General features: G+C 36.8%; 1 protein-coding gene across 1 annotated transcript in view; it reads right to left on the bottom strand.

Annotated features, from left to right (window-relative positions):
* Positions 1-25,393, bottom strand: part of LOC100371363 (uncharacterized) — a 181,857-nt gene that overhangs the window by 96,959 nt on the left and 59,505 nt on the right. Inside the window, exons 28-34 of the mRNA XM_085494385.1 lie at positions 24,697-24,957; positions 23,641-23,786; positions 22,449-22,680; positions 22,078-22,251; positions 21,215-21,372; positions 20,669-20,791; positions 19,105-19,444 (exon numbers count right to left, since the gene is read on the bottom strand). Coding sequence (XP_085350511.1) covers positions 19,105-19,444; positions 20,669-20,791; positions 21,215-21,372; positions 22,078-22,251; positions 22,449-22,680; positions 23,641-23,786; positions 24,697-24,957 — 1,434 coding nt within the window. The remainder of the gene's footprint in view (positions 1-19,104; positions 19,445-20,668; positions 20,792-21,214; positions 21,373-22,077; positions 22,252-22,448; positions 22,681-23,640; positions 23,787-24,696; positions 24,958-25,393) is intronic.

Consider the following 25,393-nt stretch of genomic DNA (forward strand, 5'->3'; position numbering starts at 1 on the left):
TAATGAGGTCACATGTTAGACAATCAGGTAGTTTGTATTATCAGTAACATGAGGTCGAAATGAAGTTGGTACCATGTATTTACCTGGTTTGGATATCGAAATATGGTTTTCAGGATATATAATGAGCCATGTTCTTATGCACAATAATGAGATTACATAATCATATATAGCCATTTCTAATGTCAGTTACATCTTTCATTCAATGTCTTCTTAATGACACGAGTTACATGACCTGCTCTGCGACTGCGTTTTAGATATGACTGCTTTGCATATTAATGAGTTCACATGACCATATATGGTCATCTGTTATTTTAATCAAATCTCTTGTTCACCGTTGTCATAATAACACAGGATTCATCTTCCTAACTGCGACAGTGTTTTAGATATGACTGCTATGCATATTAATGAGTTCACATGACCATATATGGTTATCTGTTATTTTAATCAAATCTCTTGTTCATAGTTGTCATAATGACACAGGATTTATCTTCCTAACTGCGACAGTGTTTAAGATGTAATGGTTATGCATATTAATGAGTTCACATGACCATATATGGTTATCTGTTATTTTAATCAAATCTCTTGTTCATTGTTGTCATAATGACACAGGATTCATCTTCCTAACTGCAACAGTGTTTGAGATATAACGATTACGCATATTAATTAGCTCACGTGACTATATATGGTCATCTGTTATTTTAATCGAATCTCTTGTTCAAGGTTGTCATAATAACACAGGATTCATCATCCTAACTACAACAGTGTTTGAGATATGACAGTTATGCATATTAATGAGCTCACATGACCATATATGGTCATTTGTTATTTTAATCGAATCTCTTGTTCAAGGTTGTCATAATAACACAGGATTCATCTTCCTAACTGCAACAGTGTTTAAGATATAATGGTTATGCATATTAATGAGTTCACATGACCATATATGGTCATCTGTTATTTTAATCAAATCTCTTGTTCACTGTTGTCATAATAACACAGGATTCATCTTCCTAACTGCGACAGTGTTTTAGATATGACTGCTATGCATATTAAGGAGTTCACATGACCATATATGGTTATCTGTTATTTTAATCAAATCTCTTGTTCACTGTTGTCATAATGACACAGGATTTATCTTCCTAACTGCGACAGTGTTTAAGATATAATGGTTATGCATATTAATGAGTTCACATGACCATATATGGTTATCTGTTATTTTAATCAAATCTCTTGTTCACTGTTGTCATAATGACACAGGATTCATCTTCCTAACTGCAACAGTGTTTGAGATATAACAATGACGCATATTAATGAGCTCACGTGACTATATATGGTCATCTGTTATTTTAATCAAATCTTTTGTTCAATGTTGTCATAATAACACAGGATTCCACTTCCTAACTGCAACAGTGTTTGAGATATGACAGTTATGCATATTAATGAGCTCACATGACCATATATGGTCATTTGTTATTTTAATCGAATCTCTTGTTCAAGGTTGTCATAATAACACAGGATTCATCATCCTAACTACAACAGTGTTTGAGTTATAACAGTTATGCATATTAATGAGGTTAGAAGCCCCCACCCCATGGGTGCCCAGCCACGTGGCCTAACAGTGTGCTATTGGGGCAAAATGATGCATCTGATGACACAAATGCACATACAAAATTTGAAAGAAATCAGACTAATACAAAACATGTAGTTGCATAATTTCTATTTTCACAAAATCCAAGATGGCGGCCAAACCACGTGACTGATCAAAATAATATTATTTTTCTCGTATGCAGCTAAGGCCACGCATGGTAAATATAAAAACATCTAGTAGATTGGTTGAATCGTCTCTGAGAAACAAATACCCAAACTTTTGGTCAATTTTGCTTAAAATCCAAAATGGCGGCCAAACCATGTGACTGATCTGAATTTTTTTTTAGGTTTCTGAAAGGGCTTGATACACAGATGCCATGAAGCAAAATTGAAAATAATCCCTCAAGTGTTGCCAGAGTAAAAAACTACTTCCTGTTTAGAAGAAATCCAAAATGGTGGCCAAACCACGTGACCAATCGTAAACATTTTTTCAAACATAAGTGGGATTCATATATAGAAGCTAAATACTACATATGAGAGCATTCTGCTTGGTGGTTCTGAAGAAGAAGATTTTCAAGTGTTTTTTGCCGTTTTTAGGAAAAACAAAATAGCGGGAAAAGTCACATGACCGCTAAAGTTTTTATTGCTGATATCTATTACACATGAGTTGTACTATATACCATAAAAAAATCTAGACGCCTAGACCCTCAGAAAGTGGTCAAACAGCCACTTCCGGTTTTATTTCATTTCAACATGGCTGCCAAACTAATTGACCAATCGAAATTCTGAAAGCATGTTGCACCAGTTCACATTAGGGACTATCAGTATAGAGCATTATCAGACCATTCCGTTCAGCGGTTTTCTCAAACGGCTTGACGAAAAAAGTTACGGAAGAAAGAAAGAAAGAAGAAAGAAGAATTAAAGCCGCAAGCGGCGTCACCGGGGCCCAAGCTGACAAGATTCTGTTTCATAATTAATGTGGTCACATGTTAGACAATCAGGTAGCTTGAATTATCAGTAACATGAGGTCAAAATGAAGTTGGTACCATGTATTTACCTGGTTTGGTTATCGAAATATGGTTTTCAGGATATATAATGAGCCATGTTCTTAATAATGAGATTACATAATCATATATAGCCATTTCTAATGTCAGTTACATCTTTCATTCAATGTCTTCGTAATGACACTTGTTACACGTCCTGCTCTGCGACAGTGTTTTAGATATGACTGCTTTGCATATTAATGAGTTCACATGACCATATATGGTCATCTGTTATTTTTAATCAAATCTCTTGTTCACTGTTGTCATAATAACACAGGATTCATCTTCCTAACTGCAACAGTGCTTAAGATATAATGGTTATGCATATTAATGAGTTGACATGACCATATATGGTCATCTGTTATTTTAATCAAATCTCTTGTTCACTGTTGTCATGATAACACAGGAATCATCTTCCTAACTACAACAGTGTTTGAGATATAATGGTTATGCATATTAATGAGTTCACATGACCATATATGGTAATCTGTTATTTTAATGAAATCAATTGTTTAATGTTGTCATAATAACACAGGTTTCATCTTCCTAACTCCAACAGTGCTTGAGATATATCAGTAATGCATATTAATGAGGTTAGAAGCCCCCACCCCTTAGGCGCCCATCGACAAAACCCAGCCACGTGCCATTCGGTTGAAAAAATGCATCTCAAGAGTAGAATGCACATATACAATTTTAGCCAAATCGGACCAATACAACACATGTAATTGCACAAGATCTGTTTTCATAAAATCCAAGATGGCGGCCAAACCATGTGACTGATCAAAATAATATTATTTTTCTCATATGGAGCTAAGGCCAGGCATGGTAAATATAAAAACATCTGGTAGATTGGTTGAATCACCTCTGAGAAACAAATGCCCAAACTTTTGGGCAATTTTGCTTAAAATCCAAGATGGCGGCCAAACCACGTGACTGATCTGAAATCTTTTTTAGGTTTCTGAAAGAGATAGATATACAGATGCCATGAAGCAAAATTGAAAATAATCCCTCAAGTGTTGCCATAGTAAAAAACTACTTCCTGTTTAGAAGAAATCCAAAATGGTGGCCAAACCACGTGACCAATCGTAAAAATTTTATCAAACCTAAATGGGATTCATATATAGAAGCTAAATACTACATATGAGAGCATTCTACTTGGTGGTTCTGAAGAAGAAGATTTTTAAGTGTTTTTTGCCGTTTTTACGAAAAACAAAATGGCGGGAAAAGTCACATGACCGCTAAAGTTTTTATTGCTGATATTTATTACACATGAGTTGTACTATATACCATAAAAAAATCTAGACGCCTAGACCCTCAGAAAGTGGTCAAACAGCCACTTCCGATTTTATTTCAATCCAATATGGCTGCCAAACTAATTGACCAATCGAAATTCTGAAAGCATGTTGCACCAGTTCACATTAGGGACTATCAGTATAGAGCATTATCAGACCATTCCGTTCAGCGGTTTTCTCAAACGACTTGACGAAAAAAGTTACGGAAGAAAGAAAGAAAGAAAGAAAGAAAAAACTGAACGATAATAATAGGGGCCTCGCCCTTTGGGCTTGGGCCCCTAAAAAACCGGACAATAAGAATAGGGGCCACGCCTTACAGGCTTGGGCCCCTAATTAAAGCCGCAAGCGGCGTCACCGGGGCCCAAGCTGACAAGATTCTGTTTCATAATTAATGTGGTCACATGTTAGACAATCAGGTAGCTTGAATTATCAGTAACATGAGGTCAAAATGAAGTTGGTACCATGTATTTACCTGGTTTGGTTATCGAAATATGGTTTTCAGGATATATAGTGAGCCATGTTCTTAATAATGAGATTACATAATCATATATAGCCATTTCTAATGTCAGTTACATCTTTCATTCAATGTCTTCATAATGACACTTGTTACATGTCCTGCTCTGCGACAGTGTTTTAGATATGACTGCTTTGCATATTAATGAGTTTACATGACCATATATGGTCATCTGTTATTTTTAATCAAATCTCTTGTTCACTGTTGTCATAATAACACAGGATTCATCTTCCTAACTGCAACAGTGTTTAAGATATAATAGTTATGCATATTAATGAGTTCACATGACCATATATGGTTATCTGTTATTTTAATCAAATCTCTTGTTCACTGTTGTCATAATAACACAGGATTCATCTTCCTAACTGCAACAGTGTTTAAGATATAATGGTTATGCATATTAATGAGTTCACATGACCATATATGGTCATGTGTTATTTTAATCAAATCTCTTGTTCACTGTTGTCATAATAACACAGGATTCATCTTCCTAACTGCGAGTGTTTTAGATATGACTGCTATGCATATTAATGAGTTCACATGACCATATATGGTCATTTGTTATTTTAATCGAATCTCTTGTTCAAGGTTGTCATAATAACACAGGATTCATCATCCTAACTACAACAGTGCTTGAGTTATAACAGTTATGCATATTAATGAGGTTAGAAGCCCCCACCCCATGGGTGCCCAGCCACGTGGCCTAACAGTGTGCTATTGGGGCAAAATGATGCATCTGATGACACAAATGCACATACAAAATTTGAAAGAAATCAGACTAATACAAAACATGTAGTTGCATAATTTCTATTTTCACAAAATCCAAGATGGCGGCCAAACCACGTGACTGATCAAAATAATATTATTTTTCTAGTATGCAGCTAAGGCCAGGCATGGTAAATATAGAAACATCTAGTAGATTGGTTGAATCGTCTCTGAGAAACAAATACCCAAACTTTTGGTCAATTTTGCTTAAAATCCAAGATGGCGGCCAAACCGTGTGACTGATCTGAATGTTTTTTTAGGTTTCTGAAAGGGCTTGATACACAGATGCCATGAAGCAAAATTGAAAATATTCCCTGAAGTGTTGCCAGAGTAAAAAACTACTTCCTGTTTAGAAGAAATCCAAAATGGTGGCCAAACCACGTGACCAATCTTAAACATTTTTTCAAACATAAATGGGATTCATATATAGAAGCTAAATACTACATATGAGAGCATTCTGCTTGGTGGTTCTGAAGAAGAAGATTTTCAAGTGTTTTTTGCCGTTTTTAGGAAAAACAAAATGGCGGGAAAAGTCACATGACCGCTAAAGTTTTTATTGCTGATATTTATTACACATGAGTTGTACTATATACCATAAAAAAATCTAGACGCCTAGACCCTCAGAAAGTGGTCAAACAGCCACTTCCGGTTTTATTTCAATCCAATATGGCTGCCAAACTAATTGTCCAATCGAAATTCTGAAAGCATGTTGCACCAGTTCACATTATGGACTATCAGTATAGAGCATTATCAGACCATTCTGTTCAGCGGTTTTCTCAAACGGCTTGACGAAAAAAGTTACGGAAGAAAGAAAGAAAGAAGAAAGAAGAATTAAAGCCGCAAGCGGCGTCACCGGGGCCCAAGCTGACAAGATTCTGTTTCATAATCAATGAGGTCACATGTTAGACAATCAGGTAGCTTGAATTATCAGTAACATGAGGTCAAAATGAAGTTGGTACCATGTATTTACCTGGTTTGGTTATCGAAATGGTTTTCAGGATATATAATGAGCCATGTTCTTATGCACAATAATGAGATTACATAATCATATATAGCCATTTCTAATGTCAGTTACATCTTTCATTCAATGTCTTCATAATGACACTAGTTACATGTCCTGCTCTGCGACAGTGTTTTAGATATGACTGCTATGCATATTAATGAGCTCACATGACCATATATGGTCATGTTATTTTAATCAAATCTCTTGTTCACTGTTGTCATAATAACACAGGATTCATCTTCCTAACTGCAACAGTGTTTAAGATATAATGGTTATGCATATTAATGAGTTCACATGACCATATATGGTCATCTGTTATTTTAATCAAATCTCTTGTTCACTGTTGTCATGATAACACAGGATTTATCTTCCTAATTGCAACAGTGTTTAAGATATAATGGTTATGCATATTAATGAGTTCACATGTCCATATATGGTCATCTGTTATTTTAATCAAATCTCTTGTTCACTGTTGTCATAATAACACAGGATTCATCTTCCTAACTGCAACAGTGTTTAAGATATTATGGTTATGCATATTAATGAGTTCACATGACCATATATGGCCATCTGTCATTTTAATGAAATCACTTTTTTAATGTTGTCATAATAACACAGGTTTCATCTCCCTAACTACAACAGTGCTTGAGTTATAACAGTTATGCATATTAATGAGGTTAGAAGCCCCCACCCCATGGGTGCCCAGCCACGTGGCCTAACAGTGTGCTATTGGGGCAAAATGATGCATCTGATGACACAAATGCACATACAAAATTTGAAAGAAATCAGACTAATACAAAACATGTAGTTGCATAATTTCTATTTTCACAAAATCCAAGATGGCGGCCAAACCACGTGACTGATCAAAATAATATTATTTTTCTCGTATGCAGCTAAGGCCAGGCATGGCAAATATAAAAACATCTAGTAGATTGGTTGAATCGTCTCTGAGAAACAAATACCCAAACTTTTGGTCAATTTTGCTTAAAATCCAAAATGGCGGCCAAACCATGTGACTGATCTGAAATTTTTTTTAGGTTTCTGAAAGGGCTTGATACACAGATGCCATGAAGCAAAATTGAAAATATTCCCTCAAGTGTTGCCAGAGTAAAAAACTACTTCCTGTTTAGAAGAAATCCAAAATGGTGGCCAAACCACGTGACCAATCGTAAACATTTTTTCAAACATAAATGGGATTCATATATAGAAGCTAAATACTACATGTGAGAGCATTCTGCTTGGTGGTTCTGAAGAAGAAGATTTTTAAGTGTTTTTTGCCGTTTTTAGGAAAAACAAAATGGCGGGAAAAGTCACATGACCGCTAAAGTTTTTATTGCTGATATTTATTACACATGAGTTGTACTATATACCATAAAAAAATCTAGACGCCTAGACCCTCAGAAAGTGGTCAAACAGCCACTTCCGGTTTTATTTCAATCCAATATGGCTGCCAAACTAATTGACCAATCGAAATTCTGACAGCATGTTGCACCAGTTCACATTAGGGACTATCAGTATAGAGCATTATCAGACCATTCTGTTCAGCAGTTTTCTCAAACGGCTTGACGAAAAAAGTTACGGAAGAAAGAAAGAAGAAAGAAAAAACCGGACAATAAGAATAGGGGCCTCGCCCTTTGGGCTTGGGCCCCTAAAGAAGAAACCGGACGATAACAATAGGGGCCTCGCCCTTCGGGCTTGGGCCCCTAATTAAAGCCGCAAGCGGCGTCACCGGGGCCCAAGCTGATAAGATTCTGTTTCATAATTAATGTGGTCACATGTTAGACAGTCAGGTAGATTGTATTATCAGTAACATGAGGTCGAAATGAAGTTGGTACCATGTATTTACCTGGTTTGGTTATCGAAATATGGTTTTCAGGATATATAATGAGCCATGTTCTTATGCACAATAATGAGATTACATAATCATATATAGCCATTTCTAATGTCAGTTACATCTTTCATTCAATGTCTTCATAATGACACTACTTACATGTCCTGCTCTGCGATAGTGTTTCAGATATGACTGCTATGTATATTAATGAGTTCACATGACCATATATGGTCATCTGTTATTTTTAAACAAATCTCTTGTTCACTGTTGTAATAATAACACAGGATTCATCTTCCTAACTGCGACAGTGTTTTAGATATGACTGCTATGCATATTAATGAGTTCACATGACCATATATGGTTATCTGTTATTTTAATCAGATCTCTTGTTCACTTGTTGTCATAATGACACAGGATTCATCTTCCTAACTGCAACAGTGTTTGAGATATAACGATTACGCATATTAATGAGCTCACATGACTATATATGGTCATCTGTTATTTTAATTAAATCTTTTGTTCAATGTTGTCATAATAACACAGGATTCCACTTCCAAACTGCAACAGTGTTTGAGATATGACAGTTATGCATATTAATGAGCTCACATGACCATATATGGTCATTTGTTATTTTAATCGAATCTCTTGTTCAACGTTGTCATAATAACACAGGATTCATCATCCTAACTACAACAGTGCTTGAGTTATAACAGTTATGCATATTAATAAGGTTAGAAGCCCCCACCCCATGGGTGCCCAGCCACGTGGCCTAACAGTGTGCTATTGGGGCAAAATGATCCATCTGATGACACAAATGCACATACAAAATTTGAAAGAAATCAGACTAATACAAAACATGTAGTTGCATAATTTCTATTTTCACAAAATCCAAGATGGCGGCCAAACCACGTGACTGATCAAAATAATATTATTTTTCTCGTATGCAGCTAAGGCAAGACATGGTAAATATAAAAACATCTAGTAGATTGGTTGAATCGTCTCTGAGAAACAAATACCCAAACTTTTGGTCAATTTTGCTTAAAATCCAAAATGGCGGCCAAACCATGTGACTGATCTGAATATTTTTTTAGGTTTCTGAAAGGGCTTGATACATAGATGCCATGAAGCAAAACTGAAAATATTCCCCCAAGTGTTGCCAGAGTAAAAAACTACTTCCTGTTTAGAAGAAATCCAAAATGGTGGCCAAACCACGTGACCAATCGTAAACATTTTTTCAAACATAAATGGTATTCATATATAGAAGCTAAATACTACATATGAGAGCATTCTGCTTGGTGGTTCTGAAGAAGAAGATTTTAAAGTGTTTTTTGCCGTTTTTAGGAAAAACAAAATGGCGGGAAAAGTCACATGACCGCTAACGTTTTTATTGCTGATATTTATTACACATGAGTTGTACTATATACCATAAAAAAATCTAGAAGCCTAGACCCTCGGAAAGTGGTCAAACAGCCACTTCCGGTTTTATTTCAATCCAATATGGCTGCCAAACTAATTGGGCAATCAAAATTCTGAAAGCATGTTGCACTAGGTCACATTAGGGACTATAAGTATAGAGCTTTTTCAGACTATTCAGTTTAGCAGTTTTCTCAAACGGCTTGACGAAAGAAGTTGTGGAAGAAAGAAGAAGAAGAAGATTAAAGCCGCAAGCGGCGTCACCGGGGCCCAAGCTGACAAGATTCTGTTTCATAATTAATGTGGTCACATGTTAGACAATCAGGTAGCTTGTATTATCAGTAACAAGAGGTCGAAATGAAATTGGTACCATGTATTTACGTGGTTTGGTTATCGAAATAGGGTTTTCAGGATATATAATGAGCCATGTTCTTATGCACAATAATGAGATTACATAATCATATATAGCCATTTCTAATGTCAGTTACATCTTTCATTCAATGTCTTCATAATGACACTAGTTACATGTCCAGCTCTGCGACAGTGTTTCAGATATGACTGCTATTCATATTAATGAGTTCACATGACCATATATGGTCATCTGTTATTTTAATCAAATCTCTTGTTCACTGTTGTCATAATAACACAGGATTCATCTTCCCAACTCCAACAGTGTTTAAGATATAATGGTTATGCATATTAATGAGTTCACATGACCATATATGGTCATCTGTTATTTTAATCAAATCTCTTGTTCACTGTTGTCATAATAACACAGGATTCATCTTCCTAACTGCAACAGTGTTTAAGATATAATGGTTATGCATATTAATGAGGTTAGAAGCCCCCACCCCATGGGCGCGTAGCCACACGACCTAGCCATGTGACATTCAGGGAAAAGAATGCGACTTTTGAGTAGAATTGACATACACAATTTTAGCCAAATCTGACCAATACAACACATGTAATTGCACAAGTTTCATTTTCACATAATCCAAGATGGCGGCCAAACCACGTGACTTATCGAAAATATATTATTTTTCTCACATGTAGCAATGTTCAGGCATGTTATATTCAAAACCAGCAGTTAATTGGTTGAATCACCTCTGAGAAACAAATGCCCAAACTTTTGGTCAATTTTGCCAAAAATCCAAGATGGCGGGCAAACCATGTGACTGATCTGAAATCTTTTTTAGATTTCTGAAAGAGTTTGATATACTGATGCCATGCAGCAATATTGAACGTAATCCCTCAAGTGTGGCATGAGTAAAAAACTACTTCCTGTTTAGAAGAAACCCAAAATGGCGGCCAAACCATGTGACCAATCATAACATTTTTTTCAAACGTAAATGGGCTTCATATATAGAAGCTTAATACTACATATGATAGCATTCTGCTTGGTGGTTCTGAAGAAGAAGATTTTTTAGTGTTTTTTGCCGTTTTTAGGAAAAACAAAATGGCGGGAAAAGTCACATGACCGCTAAAGTTTTTATTGCTGATATCTATTACACATGAGTTGTACTATATACCATAAAAAAATCTAGACGCCTAGACCCTCAGAAAGTGGTCAAACAGCCACTTCCGGTTTTATTTCATTTCAACATGGCTGCCAAACTAATTGACCAATCGAAATTCTGAAAGGATGTTGCACCAGTTCACATTAGGGACTATCAGTAGAGAGCATTTTCAGACTATTCAGTTCAGCAGTTTTCTCAAACGGCTTGACGAAAGAAGTTGTGGAAGAAAGAAGAAGAAAGAAGAAATTAAAGCCGCAAGCGGCGTCACCGGGGCCCAAGCTGACAAGATTCTGTTTCATAATTAATGAGGTCACATGTTAGACAATCAGGTAGCTTGAATTATCAGTAACATGAGGTCAAAATGAAGTTGGTACCATGTATTTACCTGGTTTGGTTATCGAAATATGGTTTTCAGGATATATAATGAGCCATGTTCTTATGCACAATAATGAGATTACATAATCATATATAGCCATTTCTAATGTCAGTTACATCTTTCATTGAATGTCTTCATAATGACACTAGTTACATGTCCTGCTCTGCGACAGTGTTTCAGATATGACTGCTATGCATATTAATGAGTTCACATGACCATATATGGTCATCTGTTATTTTAATCAAATTTCTTGTTCACTGTTGTCATAATAACACAGGATTCATCTTCCTAACTGCGACAGTGTTTTAGATATGACTGCTATGCATATTAATGAGTTCACATGACCATATATGGTTATCTGTTATTTTAATCAAATCTCTTGTTCACTGTTGTCATAATGACACAGGATTTATCTTCCTAACTGCGACAGTGTTTAAGATATAATGGTTATGCATAGTAATGAGTTCACGTGACCATATATGGTTATCTGTTATTTTAATCAAATCTCTTGTTCACTGTTGTCATAATGACACAGGATTCATCTTCCTAACTGCAACAGTGTTTGAGATATAACGATTACGCATATTAATGAGCTCACGTGACTATATGGTCATCTGTTATTTTAATCAAATCTTTTGTTCAATGTTGTCATAATAACACAGGATTCCACTTCCTAACTGCAACAGTGTTTGAGATATGACAGTTATGCATATTAATGAGCTCACATGACCATATATGGTCATTTGTTATTTTAATCAAATCTCTTGTTCAACGTTGTCATAATAACACAGGATTCATCATCCTAACTACAACAGTGCTTGAGTTATAACAGTTATGCATATTAATGAGGTTAGAAGCCCCCACCCAATGGGTGCCCAGCCACGTGGCCTAACAGTCTGCTATTGGGGCAAAATGAGGCATCTGATGACACAAATGCACATACAAAATTTGAATGAAATCAGACTAATACAAAACATGTAGTTGCATAATTTCTATTTTCACAAAATCCAAGATGGCGGCCAAACCACGTGACTGATCAAAATAATATTATTTTTCTCGTATGGAGCTAAGCCCAGGCATGGTAAATATAAAAACCTCTAGTAGATTGGTTGAATCGTCTCTGAGAAACAAATACCCAAACTTTTGGTAAATTTTGCTTAAAATCCAAAATGGCGGCCAAACCATGTGACTGATCAGAAATTTTTTTTAGGTTTCTGAAAGGGCTTGATACACAGATGCCATGAAGCAAAATTGAAAATATTCCCTCAAGTGTTGCCAGAGTAAAAAACTACTTCCTGTTTAGAAGAAATCCAAAATGGTGGCCAAACCACGTGACCAATCGTAAACATTTTTTCAAACATAAATGGGATTCATATATAGAAGCTAAATACTACATATGAGAGCATTCTGCTTGGTGGTTCTGAAGAAGAAGATTTTTAAGTGTTTTTTGCCGTTTTTAGGAAAAACAAAATGGCGGGAAAAGTCACATGACCGCTAAAGTTTTTATTGCTGATATTTATTACACATGAGTTGTACTATATACCATAAAAAAATCTAGACGCCTAGACCCTCAGAAAGTGGTCAAACAGCCACTTCCGGTTTTATTTCAATCCAATATGGCTGCCAAACTAATTGACCAATCAAAATTCTGAAAGCATGTTGCACCAGTTCACATTAGGGACTATCAGTATAGAGCATTATCAGACCATTCCGTTCAGCGGTTTTCTCAAACGGCTTGACGAAAAAAGTTACGGAAGAAAGAAGAAGATGAAGAAGAAGAAAAAACCGAACAATAAGAATAGGGGCCTCGCCCTTCGGGCTTGGGCCCCTAAAAACCGAACAATAAGAATAGGGGCCTCGCCCTTTGGGCTTGGGCCCCTAATTAAAGCCGCAAGCGGCGTCACCGGGGCCCAAGCTGACAAGATTCTGTTTCATAATTAATGTGGTCACATGTTAGACAATCAGGTAGCTTGAATTATCAGTAACATGAGGTCAAAATGAAGTTGGTACCATGTATTTACCAGGTTTGGTTATCGAAATATGGTTTTCAGGATATATAATGAGCCATGTTTTTATGCACAATAATGAGATTACATAATCATATATAGCCATTTCTAATGTCAGTTACATCTTTCATTCAATGTCTTCATAATGACACTAGTTACATGTCCTGCTCTGCGACAGTGTTTTAGATATGACTGCTTTGCATATTAATGAGCTCACATGACCATATATGGTCATCTGTTATTTTAATCAAATATCTTGTTCACTGTTGTCATAATAACACAGGATTCATCTTCGTAACTGCAACAGTGTTTAAGATATAATGGTTATGCATATTAATGAGTTCACATGACCATATATGGTCATCTGTTATTTTAATCAAATCTCAGGTTCACTGTTGTCATGATAACACAGGAATCATCTTCCTAACTACAACAGTGTTTGAGATATAATGGTTATGCATATTAATGAGTTCACATGACCATATATGGTAATCTGTCATTTCAATGAAATCAATTGTTAAATGTTATCATAATAACACAGGTTTCATCTTCCTAACTCCAACAGTGATTGAGTTATAACAGTTATGCATATTAATGAGGTTAGAAGCCCCCACCCCTTAGGCGCCCAGCGACAAAACCCAGCCACGTGCCATTCGGTTGAAAGAATGCATCTCAAGAGTAGAATGCACATATACAATTTTAGCCAAATCGGACTAATACAACACATGTAAATGCACAAGATTTGTTTTCATAAAATCCAAGATGGCGGCCAAACCATGTGACTGATCAAAATAATATTATTTTTCTCATATGGAGCTAAGGCCAGGCATGGTAAATATAAAAACATCTAGTAGATTGGTTGAATCACCTCTGAGAAACAAATGCCCAAACTTTTGGTCAATTTTGCTTAAAATCCAAGATGGCGGCCAAACCATGTGACTGATCTGAAATCTTTTTTAGGTTTCTGAAAGAGATTGATATAGAGATGCCATGACGCAATATTGAAAATAATCCCTCAAGTGTGGCATGAGTAAAAAAACTACTTCCTGTTTAGAAGAAACCCAAAATGGCGGCCAAACCATGTGACTAATCATAACAATTTTTTCAAACGTAAATGAGCTTCATATATAGAAGCTAAATTCTACATATGAGAGCATTGTGCTTGGTGGTTCTGAAGAAGAAGATTTTTAAGTGTTTTTTGCCGTTTTTAGGAAAAACAAAATGGCGGGGAAAAGTCACGTGACCGCTAAAGTTTTTATTGCTGATATTTATTACACATGAGTTGTACTATATACCATAAAAAAATCTAGACGCCTAGACCCTCAGAAAGTGGTCAAATAGCCACTTCCGGTTTTATTTCAATCCAATATGGCTGCCAAACTAATTGACCAATCGAAATTCTGAAAGCATGTTGCACTAGTTCACATTAGGGACTATCAGTAGAGAGCATTTTTAGACTATTCAGTTTAGCAGTTTTCTCAAAAGGCTTGACGAAAGAAGTTGTGGAAGAAAGAAGAAGAAAGAAGAAGAAATTAAAGCCGCAAGCGGCGTCACCGGGGCCCAAGCTGACAAGATTCTGTTTCATAATTAATGTGGTCACATGTTAGACAATCAGGTAGCTTGAATTATCAGTAACATGAGGTCGAAATGAAGTTGGTACCATGTATTTACCTGGTTTGGTTATCGAAATATAGTTTTCAGGATATATAATGAGCCATGTTCTTATGCACAATAATGAGATTACATAATCATATATAGCCATTTCTAATGTCAGTTACATCTTTCATTCAATGTCTTCATAATGACACTAGTTACATGTCCTGCTCTGCGACAGTGTTTCAGATATGACTCCTATGCATATTAATGAGTTTACATGACCATATATGGTCATCTGTTATTTTAATCAAATCTCTTGTTCACTGTTGTCATAATAACACAGGATTCATCTTCCTAACTGCAACAGTGTTTAAGATATAATGGTTATGCATATTAATGAGTTCACATGACCATATATGGTCATCTGTTATTTTAATCAAATCTCTTGTTCACTGTTGTCATAATAACACAGGATTCATCTTCCTAACTGCGACAGTGTTTTAGATATGACTGCTATGCATATTAATGAGTTCACATGACCATATATGGTTATCTGTTATTTTAATCGAATCTCTTGTTCAAGGTTGTCATAATAACACAGGATTCATCATCCTAACTACAACAGTGCTTGAGTTATAACAGTTATGCATATTAATGAGGTTAGAAGCCCCCACCCCATGGGTGCCCAGCCACGTGGCCTAACATTGTGCTATTGGGGCAAAATGATGCATCTGATGACACAAATGCACATACAAAATTTGAAAGAAATCAGACTAATACAAAACATGTAGTTGCATAATTTCTATTTTCACATAATCCAAGATGGCGGCCAAACCACGTGACTGATCAAAATAATATTATTTTTCTCGTATGCAGCTAAGGCCAGGCATGGTAAATATAAAAACATATAGTAGATTGGTTGAATCGTCTCTGAGAAACAATTACCCAAACTTTTGGTCAATTTTGCTTAAAATCCAAAATGGCGGCCAAACCATGTGACTGATCTGAAATTTTGTTTAGGTTTCTGAAATAGTTTGATATACAGATGCCATGAAGCAAAATTGAAAATAATCCCTCAAGTGTTGCCAGAGTAAAAAACTACTTCCTGTTTAGAAGAAATCCAAAATGGTGGCCAAACCACGTGACCAATCGTAAACATTTTTTCAAACCTAAATCGGATTCATATATAGAAGCTAAATACAACACATGAGAGCATTCTACTTGGTGGTTCTGAAGAAGAAGATTTTTAAGTGTTTTTTGCCGTTTTTAGGAAAAACAAAATGGCGGGAAAAGTCACATGACCGCTAAAGTTTTTATTGCTGATATTTATTACACATGAGTTGTACTATATACCATAAAAAAAATCTAGACACCTAGACCCTCAGAAAGTGGTCAAACAGCCACTTCCGGTTTTATTTCAATCCAATATGGCTGCCAAACTAATTGGCCAATCAAAATTCTGAAAGCATGTTGCACCAGTTCATAGTAGAGCCTATCATTATAGAGCATTTTCAAACTATTTGGTTCAGCAGTTTTCTCAAACGGCTCGACGAAAAAAGTTACGGAAGAAAGAAAGAAAGAAAGAAAGAAAAAACTGAACGATAATAATAGGGGCCTCGCCCTTTGGGCTTGGGCCCCTAAAAACCGAACAATAAGAATAGGGGCCTCGCCCTTCGGGCTTGGGCCCCTAAAAAACCGGACAATAAGAATAGGGGCCTCGCCCTTCAGGCTTGGGCCCCTAATTAAAGCCGCAAGCGGCGTCACCGGGGCCCAAGCTGATCTATCATGACAAGATTCTGTTTCATAATAAATGAGGTCACATGTTAGACAATCAGGTAGCTTGTATTATCAGTAACATGAGGTCGAAATGAAGTTGGTACCATGTATTTACCTGGTTTGGTTATCGAAATATGGTTTTCAGGATATATAATGAGCCATGTTCTTATGCACAATAATGAGATTACATAATCATATATAGCCATTTCTAATGTCAGTTACATCTTTCATTCAATGTCTTCATAATGACACTAGTTACATGTCCTGTTCTGCGACAGTGTTTCAGATATGACTGCTATGCATATTAATGAGTTTACATGACCATATATGGTCATCTGTTATTTTAATCAAATCTCTTGTTCACTGTTGTCATAATAACACAGGATTCCACTTCCTAACTGCAACAGTGTTTGAGATATGACAGTTATGCATATTAATGAGCTCACATGACCATATATGGTCATTTGTTATTTTAATCGAATCTCTTGTTCAACGTTGTCATAATAACACAGGATTCATCATCCTAACTGCAAAAGTGTTTAAGATATAATGGTTATGCATATTAATGAGTTCACATGACCATATATGGTCATCTGTTATTTTAATCAAATCTCTTGTTCAACGTTGTCATAATAACACAGGATTCATCACCCTAACTGCGACAGTGTTTGAGTTATAACAGTTATGCATATTAATGAGGTTAGAAGCCCCCACCCCATGGGTGCCCAGCCACGTGGCCTAGCAGTGTGCTATTGGGGCAAAATGATGCATCTGATGACACAAATGCACATACAAAATTTGAAAGAAATCAGACTAATACAAAACATGTAGTTGCATAATGTCTATTTTCACAAAATCCAAGATGGCGGCCAAACCATGTGACTGATCAAAATAATAATATTTTTCTCATATGGAGCTACGGGCAGGCATGGTAAATATAAAAACATCTAGTAGATTGGTTGAATCGTCTCTGAGAAATAAATACCCAAACTTTTTGTCAATTTTGCTTAAAATCCAAAATGGCGGCCAAACCATGTGACTGATCTGAATTTTTTTTTAGATTTCTGAAAGGGTTTGATACACTGATGCCATGAAGCAAAATTGAAAATAATCCCTCAAGTGTTGCCAGAGTAAAAAACTACTTCCTGTTTAGAAGAAATCCAAAATGGTGGCCAAACCACGTGACCAATCGTAAACATTTTTTCAAACATAAATGGGATTCATATAAAGAAGCTAAATACTACATATGAGTGCATTCTGCTTGGTAGTTCTGAAGAAGAAGATTTTTAAGTGTTTTTTGCCGTTTTTAGGAAAAACAAAATGGCGGGAAAAGTCACATGACCGCTAAAGTTTTTATTGCTGATATTTATTACACATGAGTTGTACTATATACCATAAAAAAATCTAGACGCCTAGACCCTCAGAAAGTGGTCAAACAGCCACTTCCGGTTTTATTTCAATCCAATATGGCTGCCAAACTAATTGACCAATCGAAATTCTGAAAGCATGTTGCACCAGTTCACATTAGGGACTATAAGTATAGAGCATTTTCAGACTATTAAGTTCAGCAGTTTTCTCAAACGGCTTGACGAAAAAAGTTACGGAAGAAAGAAAGAAGAAAGAAAAAACCGGACAATAAGAATAGGGGCCTCGCCCTTCAGGCTTGGGCCCCTAAAGAAGAAGAAGAAGAAGAAGAAAGAAGAAGAAAAAACCGGACAATAAGAATAGGGGCCTCGCCCTTTGGGCTTGGGCCCCTAAAAAACCGAACAATAAGAATAGGGGCCTCGCCCTTTGGGCTTGGGCCCCTAAATATCTAGTCAGGACATGATAGCTCTCATATATATAGCTATCATTCAAAGGGTGGCATTGCATACAGATACAGGTTATTACGAGAAAATCACAAAGTATACACGGGGGCTATCGGTTGATGCATAGCATGAGCGATCCTGTACTGCCTAAGTACACACTTCGCGGTATTCTCGTGTATCTTTTTTTTTGCATTCATTGACGACTGGGTTTTGATTTCCATCTCGCGTTCTACTATCCCTGCGTCCACAGTGTAAACAAAAAGAAAGTGTTCGAATGTGACTGACTTTGATGACCAGAAACGCATTAAATTATAGTGACATAGTTTATTCCATATCAAAAAGGGAATTAAACGTTGTAACGAATGCAAATGCGGCTTTTTATAGAATACGGAATTATGTTGTCCACGTGATAGATGTATGATAATACTTGTGACATCATACATATGTGACATATTACACTCTACGTCATGAGCACGTGATCTGTAGATTCGAAGTTGAATTCGCCCAAACACCCGCTACATAATGAACTCACTGCTATAAAATCGACTGTGTCATAATGATATAAATCAAAAATATTTACCGAAAGGTATTGGCCCGCACTGTAATTCTTTTACAGCGGCTTCGGCTGACGACTCTCCGCCAACAAAAACGTCACCAAAATGTAACTCGGATATCGGAAGTTTACTTCTATCAATCACGTGCCCGCTATCATACCACGTATCTGGCCTCATCGCGTCACATTGGCAGGTGTCACCGGGTGGACATGATCCGGTCAACTCACAGGCACATCCCACATCGATGTAAGACTCTGCGCCCGCCCAGGCACGCACGATATTCCCCGCATAGTCTTTGTAGTAGGAACCCCTATCTTGGTCATCTTCGTTAATCAAGTGGGCCGCCTGGCATTGGTACTGCAATTCCTGTTGGCAGAAACAATTATTCGCGTGAACTCCCACACAATGAATAAGTAGCTACAGTCAGTCGCCAACAGTGACTTGGAAGTTTATCTGATACTAAAATATTATCTCTCTCAACCACGCCAAAAAATAATTAATAAAACATATTGCAAAGTCATGTTAAAATAACACAAACGCGTTATTAATTTTGCAGCCAGGTTGAGTTAAAGCGCACCTTTTCAAGATCACGAACAGATATTTTAATGATTGATACTAATAAATCAAACTAACAGGGCGTGATAAAGAGAACTGGACTACTAAACTTTACTAAAACTATTCTGTTTTTCAGAAGCCTGGTATAATCAGAATGTTACAAATGACATTTTTTCGACTTCGACGAAATCAGAAAATCTAAAGCAAAAAACTACGTATGTTCTACTATCCAAATAATTTAAATCAAAAAGTCATTTAGCAAATGATTAATAGGGAGCCTATAACACGGTAGAAAGAAAACTGGGCAGAAGAAGAAACGAGTACATACTCGATGACGTGACTACTAGCTATATCATGTTAAATGCACGCTGATTGGATAATAATTTCTAGTCTCATCGATTGCTTGTTGAGAGTAATTGACTGCAGAAAGTTTTGATTGTTAGACCTCTCGGTAACAATCATGCTTAACTTAGGTTTTTAAATGTCAACATCAGTATATGGTTTCACCAAATGTAAACAAGTAATATCGGACAAGTTCCGTGCTGTTTTTTCATCATATTATAAGGTTATTACGAAGATACCTCAAAGTATGCACGAAGACAGTACAACGGCAGTATCGACCGACGCAAAGTGGAGGTCGATGCGACAGCGTACTGTCTGAGTGCATACTTTGAGGTATCTTCGTAATAACCTTATTATTATACATCTTTTCCTTCCAAGGATACATAATGGGAATGCCGAAATCCAAAAAGTTTAGAACAGAATCAGCGAACTTCTTTGTGTGGAGTCCGAGTCAAACCCTGGTGGCAGCCATGTTTGTTTTTATTATTAGAGGACGCTTACGCGCGTAATCGTTCCATATTTGGAATACGCATTCCCTTATATGGTAGAATGAAAATACCCCATGAAATACCGCAATAATTACGGCACGCTGTAACCTATGGCGTTACGATGACAGATGTATAATAACAATATCTATTATTAACTACGCAGAATATGGGTGTCATATTTGTATTGTACGGAAAGCTGACTGACCTGGAAGCAGAATTGCGATGAGACAACCAGCTCGTGCATTTGCTCGTAGTCGGCATTAAGATACGTGATCGGTACATCGGTCTCAGGAGAAACATCGATGGCAGTCTCGCTCGTCTCCCACACCTGGCGAAGTAATGCATGGCATGAGACGTGTTATTACAGTCTGGTGTGATAATATTGTAATAGTAGATCGTACTTCCACACTTACTCTATAGAAAGTGCATCTCCTGTACAAGGGGCGTATAAACCAATAATTGATTTTTTTACCATATACCTCAGTTACTTATCTAAGCGTTTGCAAGAGAATAAGGTAAAGGGGGAAGGGATATTGTACACATTGAATCAAAGGATCAAAGAAGAACATAACATAGGCGTCAATAGAATTTCTTATTGTGTCGAGACCTTCTAGTTACGTCGAAGAGATGCGCGGACTGTCTTAGAAAACAAATTCTGACTACTGCACTTAACAGGAAAGATCATTTCATGTTTTCTGACCAGCAAGACCGTCTTGCTCTGCACAGTTGGTGAAATCAATCTCTTACCCACCTTCGAAATGCCAATCCCAACGTGACTTGTGAAATCACAGTGTACGCTGAACGGCTCAACCCCGCCAGCCAGATCAGGATCAACGGCATAGGTGTTGTCGTTATTGGGGTTTGTGTTTGCCTCAGCCAAGAGTATTTCGTGACAATTGCGGAATAACCCTGTAAGGAAACGATATTTAGAAAAATAAATTGATTTCCTCGTCAAACGTGTACAGCTACTGGTTCTGAGTGTAGATTTACTCTATATCTTCAAACATATACAACCTGCGTATGTAGTTGTTTTTGTCAATGTCTTCATCTAATTAAAAGAATGCTTGTGCCTTCAGAAAGACGGATTTGTTTCCATAGTTTCAAATGTTGCAGTATTCTGCACAAATTAAATGAAAGTGACAACTGCAATTCGACGAACAAGACATTTTACATGCCTTGTGTACATCGCGTGAGACTAGCATGAAGAGGGCAAGGGGGTAGCTGGTACAGGTTACAGAAAATCAAAAATGCAGTTTACGATTTTACAGTAAATAAAATGAAAAATGGGTTTTTACACTTTACAAATAAAGCAAATTCCTAGTTACAGTTTTATAATATATTTGATAATTTGCGTATGAATTACGACATTTAATGTTGAAAATGCTTTATACGCTTACAAAAAATAAGATCTTTGTACAAATTATGGACGAATAAAATAGCTGATTACATTTTATAACTTGTCCATGTCTACGAATTTACATTTTTTTATTTATTTAAATTACATTATTACGAAAATAAGAAGAATTGATTACAGCTTACGAAAATACCCCTTGTCGACCCTCTAGTATCGAACACGACCCGTCGTAGCAAACACCACGACTTATACAGACTTACCAAAACAAGTCAATGGCCCGATATCCAAAATCCTAGTCGAACCACTAACAGCGTCTGGGAAGATGACTTGGCTCACTGGCAGAGTGGCACCGTCTAGTAGGACGCCGCCATCGGTATGTTGCTGTCCATCGAGCACAGAGCACTGGCATTCTCCATTTACGCAACCGACACCGTCTGTGTAGAAACATTAAACACAGAATTCAAATTACAACAGCAAATTATGAACGCAGACATTATACGGAGACACCAACTTTCTCCACATAAAAGTAGATAGGACAAACGTACTGTAAGAATGTTGCGCCGCAAAAAAAGGAAAAATGTCCATCAATCAACAATATCTACAAGATTGTAAAAAAAAACAGAATACTAACATGTATTGCCAGCCCAGTATACCATATGAACACCGTTTCTGTCGTACCAGCCGTTGGGGGCAGCCAATTCCAAGATGGCGTCTACGCACGTGAACCACATTGATTGCGTACAGTATTGTGTATTATTGGTGAGCGCCTCCAGCTGAGCTGGAGAGGCATGATAATAGTCGACCGTAATAGCGCCCTCAGCATCACCCAAATCATTGGGTCCTTCATCATGATGGTGAACAATCTGTCAAAATATCAAAAACTTATTAGGATTTGTTTAAAATTCGGATATGAACTGCATGGCAAAATCATTTGTTTTTATTGAAATCGGCATAGGTCAATATTAAAAAGATTTGCAAAAAAACTGTTCACCAATATGTTTTTCAGTATATGAGCTAATAATACGAAGCAATGTATTAGTTAATTCAAAAGATTTTGACGTAAGTATTGGCCAATTTTTGGCTTTTAAATAGTTAATAATATTAAAAGATAACATTAAAGATAATTTTTATCAAACTAATTGAAATTAATATTTGAAATTTGTAAACATAAATACTTCCGGAATGTGTTAGCTATACTTAGTAGCAAATGGCGGCCGAGATTTTGTTGGTAGTGAGAGTCTACTGTACCCGTGGCCAATGATACGACATTATTTGGAACAGTGGACTCGATGACGGGGGTGTATGAAGTACTATTTGAGACGCAAAACCGTCTCGTTATTCTCTTGTTTCATCGAGATCTCGGCGGCCATATATTGAAATTTCACGCTGAAATCATTGATCATGCATTATCGGGAGCTTGACATTATTATGTAAAATACTGTAAAATGACTAATTTTTACTGGGTTTCAATTTGGGTTTTATCATTTAGATAATGTGTTCTATGCTAAATTTTACATATTCACTGGGTTTTAATTGAGCGCATTTTCCAGTCAGCGAAATAAGAAAAATTAAAACCCAGTGAATAATTAATCTTTTTACAGTAGACGATTTCTTGAATGTATGTGAATCGTTAAAAATATCCACTAAACGTTCAGCGCGTCGGCATTTTAGCGATTAATTCGGCTTCCAATTCGATAGCGAATCGAAGCCATTCACTAACGCTTTTAAATGATGTTCTACGCTAGTAGACTCACCTCAGTTCCGAATCACTGCGGGCGAAAATTAAAAATAAATTTCACGTTTGAAGTATATGTTATACTCACGGTAACTCCAATGCCCGGAAATTCCAATATATCACAGTAAACCGGGAACGGTTCCACGGGTCCGTCCAAGTCTGGGTCGATGATCCACGGCTCACTGACAGTTGCAGAATCAAAAAGCCGGCGGTCCTCACAGTCTTTACGAAGTCCTAAAAAGAAAAGACAGAAAACATCGAATTGCTGATGATGGTATGATTTGTTATAAAACATCGTGGCCAATTGTAAGATTTGGATTGGGTTGAAGCCATACTGACTTTGCAGAACGTTTTTAAATGTCGTTTCGCATTATCATGGGAACCCACATCAAACACGACACGGAGCACTACGGCATTTATAAAACAGATATATGCCATCACCTGTATAATTTAAAAAGATAAGCTCATGAAAACAAAAGACCAATACATCGACAGGTATCAAGACACGTCGAAGAAAACATAAAGAAAAACGTTTATTCAGTCGTGTCACTACAGGCCTGACGACATGTAGTTAGTTAAAGCGGGAGGCTCGTCACCTGCGCACGCGCGGGAATTGAGTCCCAAGCGATGATAACAACACACGCTAAAAACGCAAAGGTGCTTGTTTGTAAACAATGACACGCTATGGCCATATTACGCATGCGCAGGTGACGACTCCCCCGCTTTAACGTGCATACACTCTGACGGGTTTGAATTCTTGAAAGCTTTGTGACGTGTTCATTAATATCCTGATATTGAAATATGTCTGCATAATATTAACATAATAAGAATGTTATATATGTTTAAGTGTATATATTAATATTTCGCGCCAAAATATGTCTATAATTATGTATTTTAGTGTGAATTAATAATATATGAATGTTGTTTTCGATTGTTTTTGTTTAAAAAAAAACAACATTCTAAATAAGGAGAAATACATTTCAGCAGCGGTTTCGATAGACGTTAGTAAAAACACATTCTTTTATTGAACATCTACTAAAAATAATATCGACGTTTTTATCGCACGGCTAACTAAGTGTTTTAATAGTTATAAGTTCAAAACTTTGGTACTTAATTAAATTTAAACAATTCTGATTCAACTTACCGAATTGTTCATCACCACACACGAGATCATCGAATGTATATCTCTGTAGTTTTCGTTCAGGGTCTTCGCCGTCTACGTTATCCTCGCTCACGCCCATACAGACCTGAGCAACGGGCAACACGTCTTTATTCACGAACAGGCCGTGGTCTGCGCGTAGAATGTCGTCGTTCATGTCACACTGGCACGCCATCGTCTCCCCTCCTTCGCACGTTCCTGTCTCACCACACGCACAAGACGGGCCATCAGCCGATCCGGCCCATCCTAGGAACAAGTAACGAAATATGAATCTGACAACAAACAATGCTGCCACAACCGGATACATGTTATGCCTAAACATATTTACTGGTCACAACCGAACCATATATATATATATAAACAGGATTGAAACAGCTAATATATCTTTATAAAAAATGGCCGCCGGAATCTCGTTGGGAGCGAGAGAGCCACGTAACTTCTCACCACGTGACTTCTCACCACGTGACTTCTCACCAGTGAAATAGTGTTTAATTGTCTACCACCAACACGAACACTGTTCAAAATACCAATACGTGATGAATGGAACACTGTTCGAAGAAGAGGTAAAAACAAGTCACGTGAGTCTCGCTCTCAACGAGACCTCGGCTACAGTGGACATAAGTTAAAAGTAAGACAAGTTCATGATAAAAGATAAGTTTCATGGCAAAACTAATAAAGAAAT

This window comes from Saccoglossus kowalevskii, chromosome 20, assembly GCF_978046115.1.
Source record: "Saccoglossus kowalevskii chromosome 20, keSacKowa6.1, whole genome shotgun sequence".
Lineage (NCBI taxonomy): Eukaryota > Metazoa > Hemichordata > Enteropneusta > Harrimaniidae > Saccoglossus > Saccoglossus kowalevskii.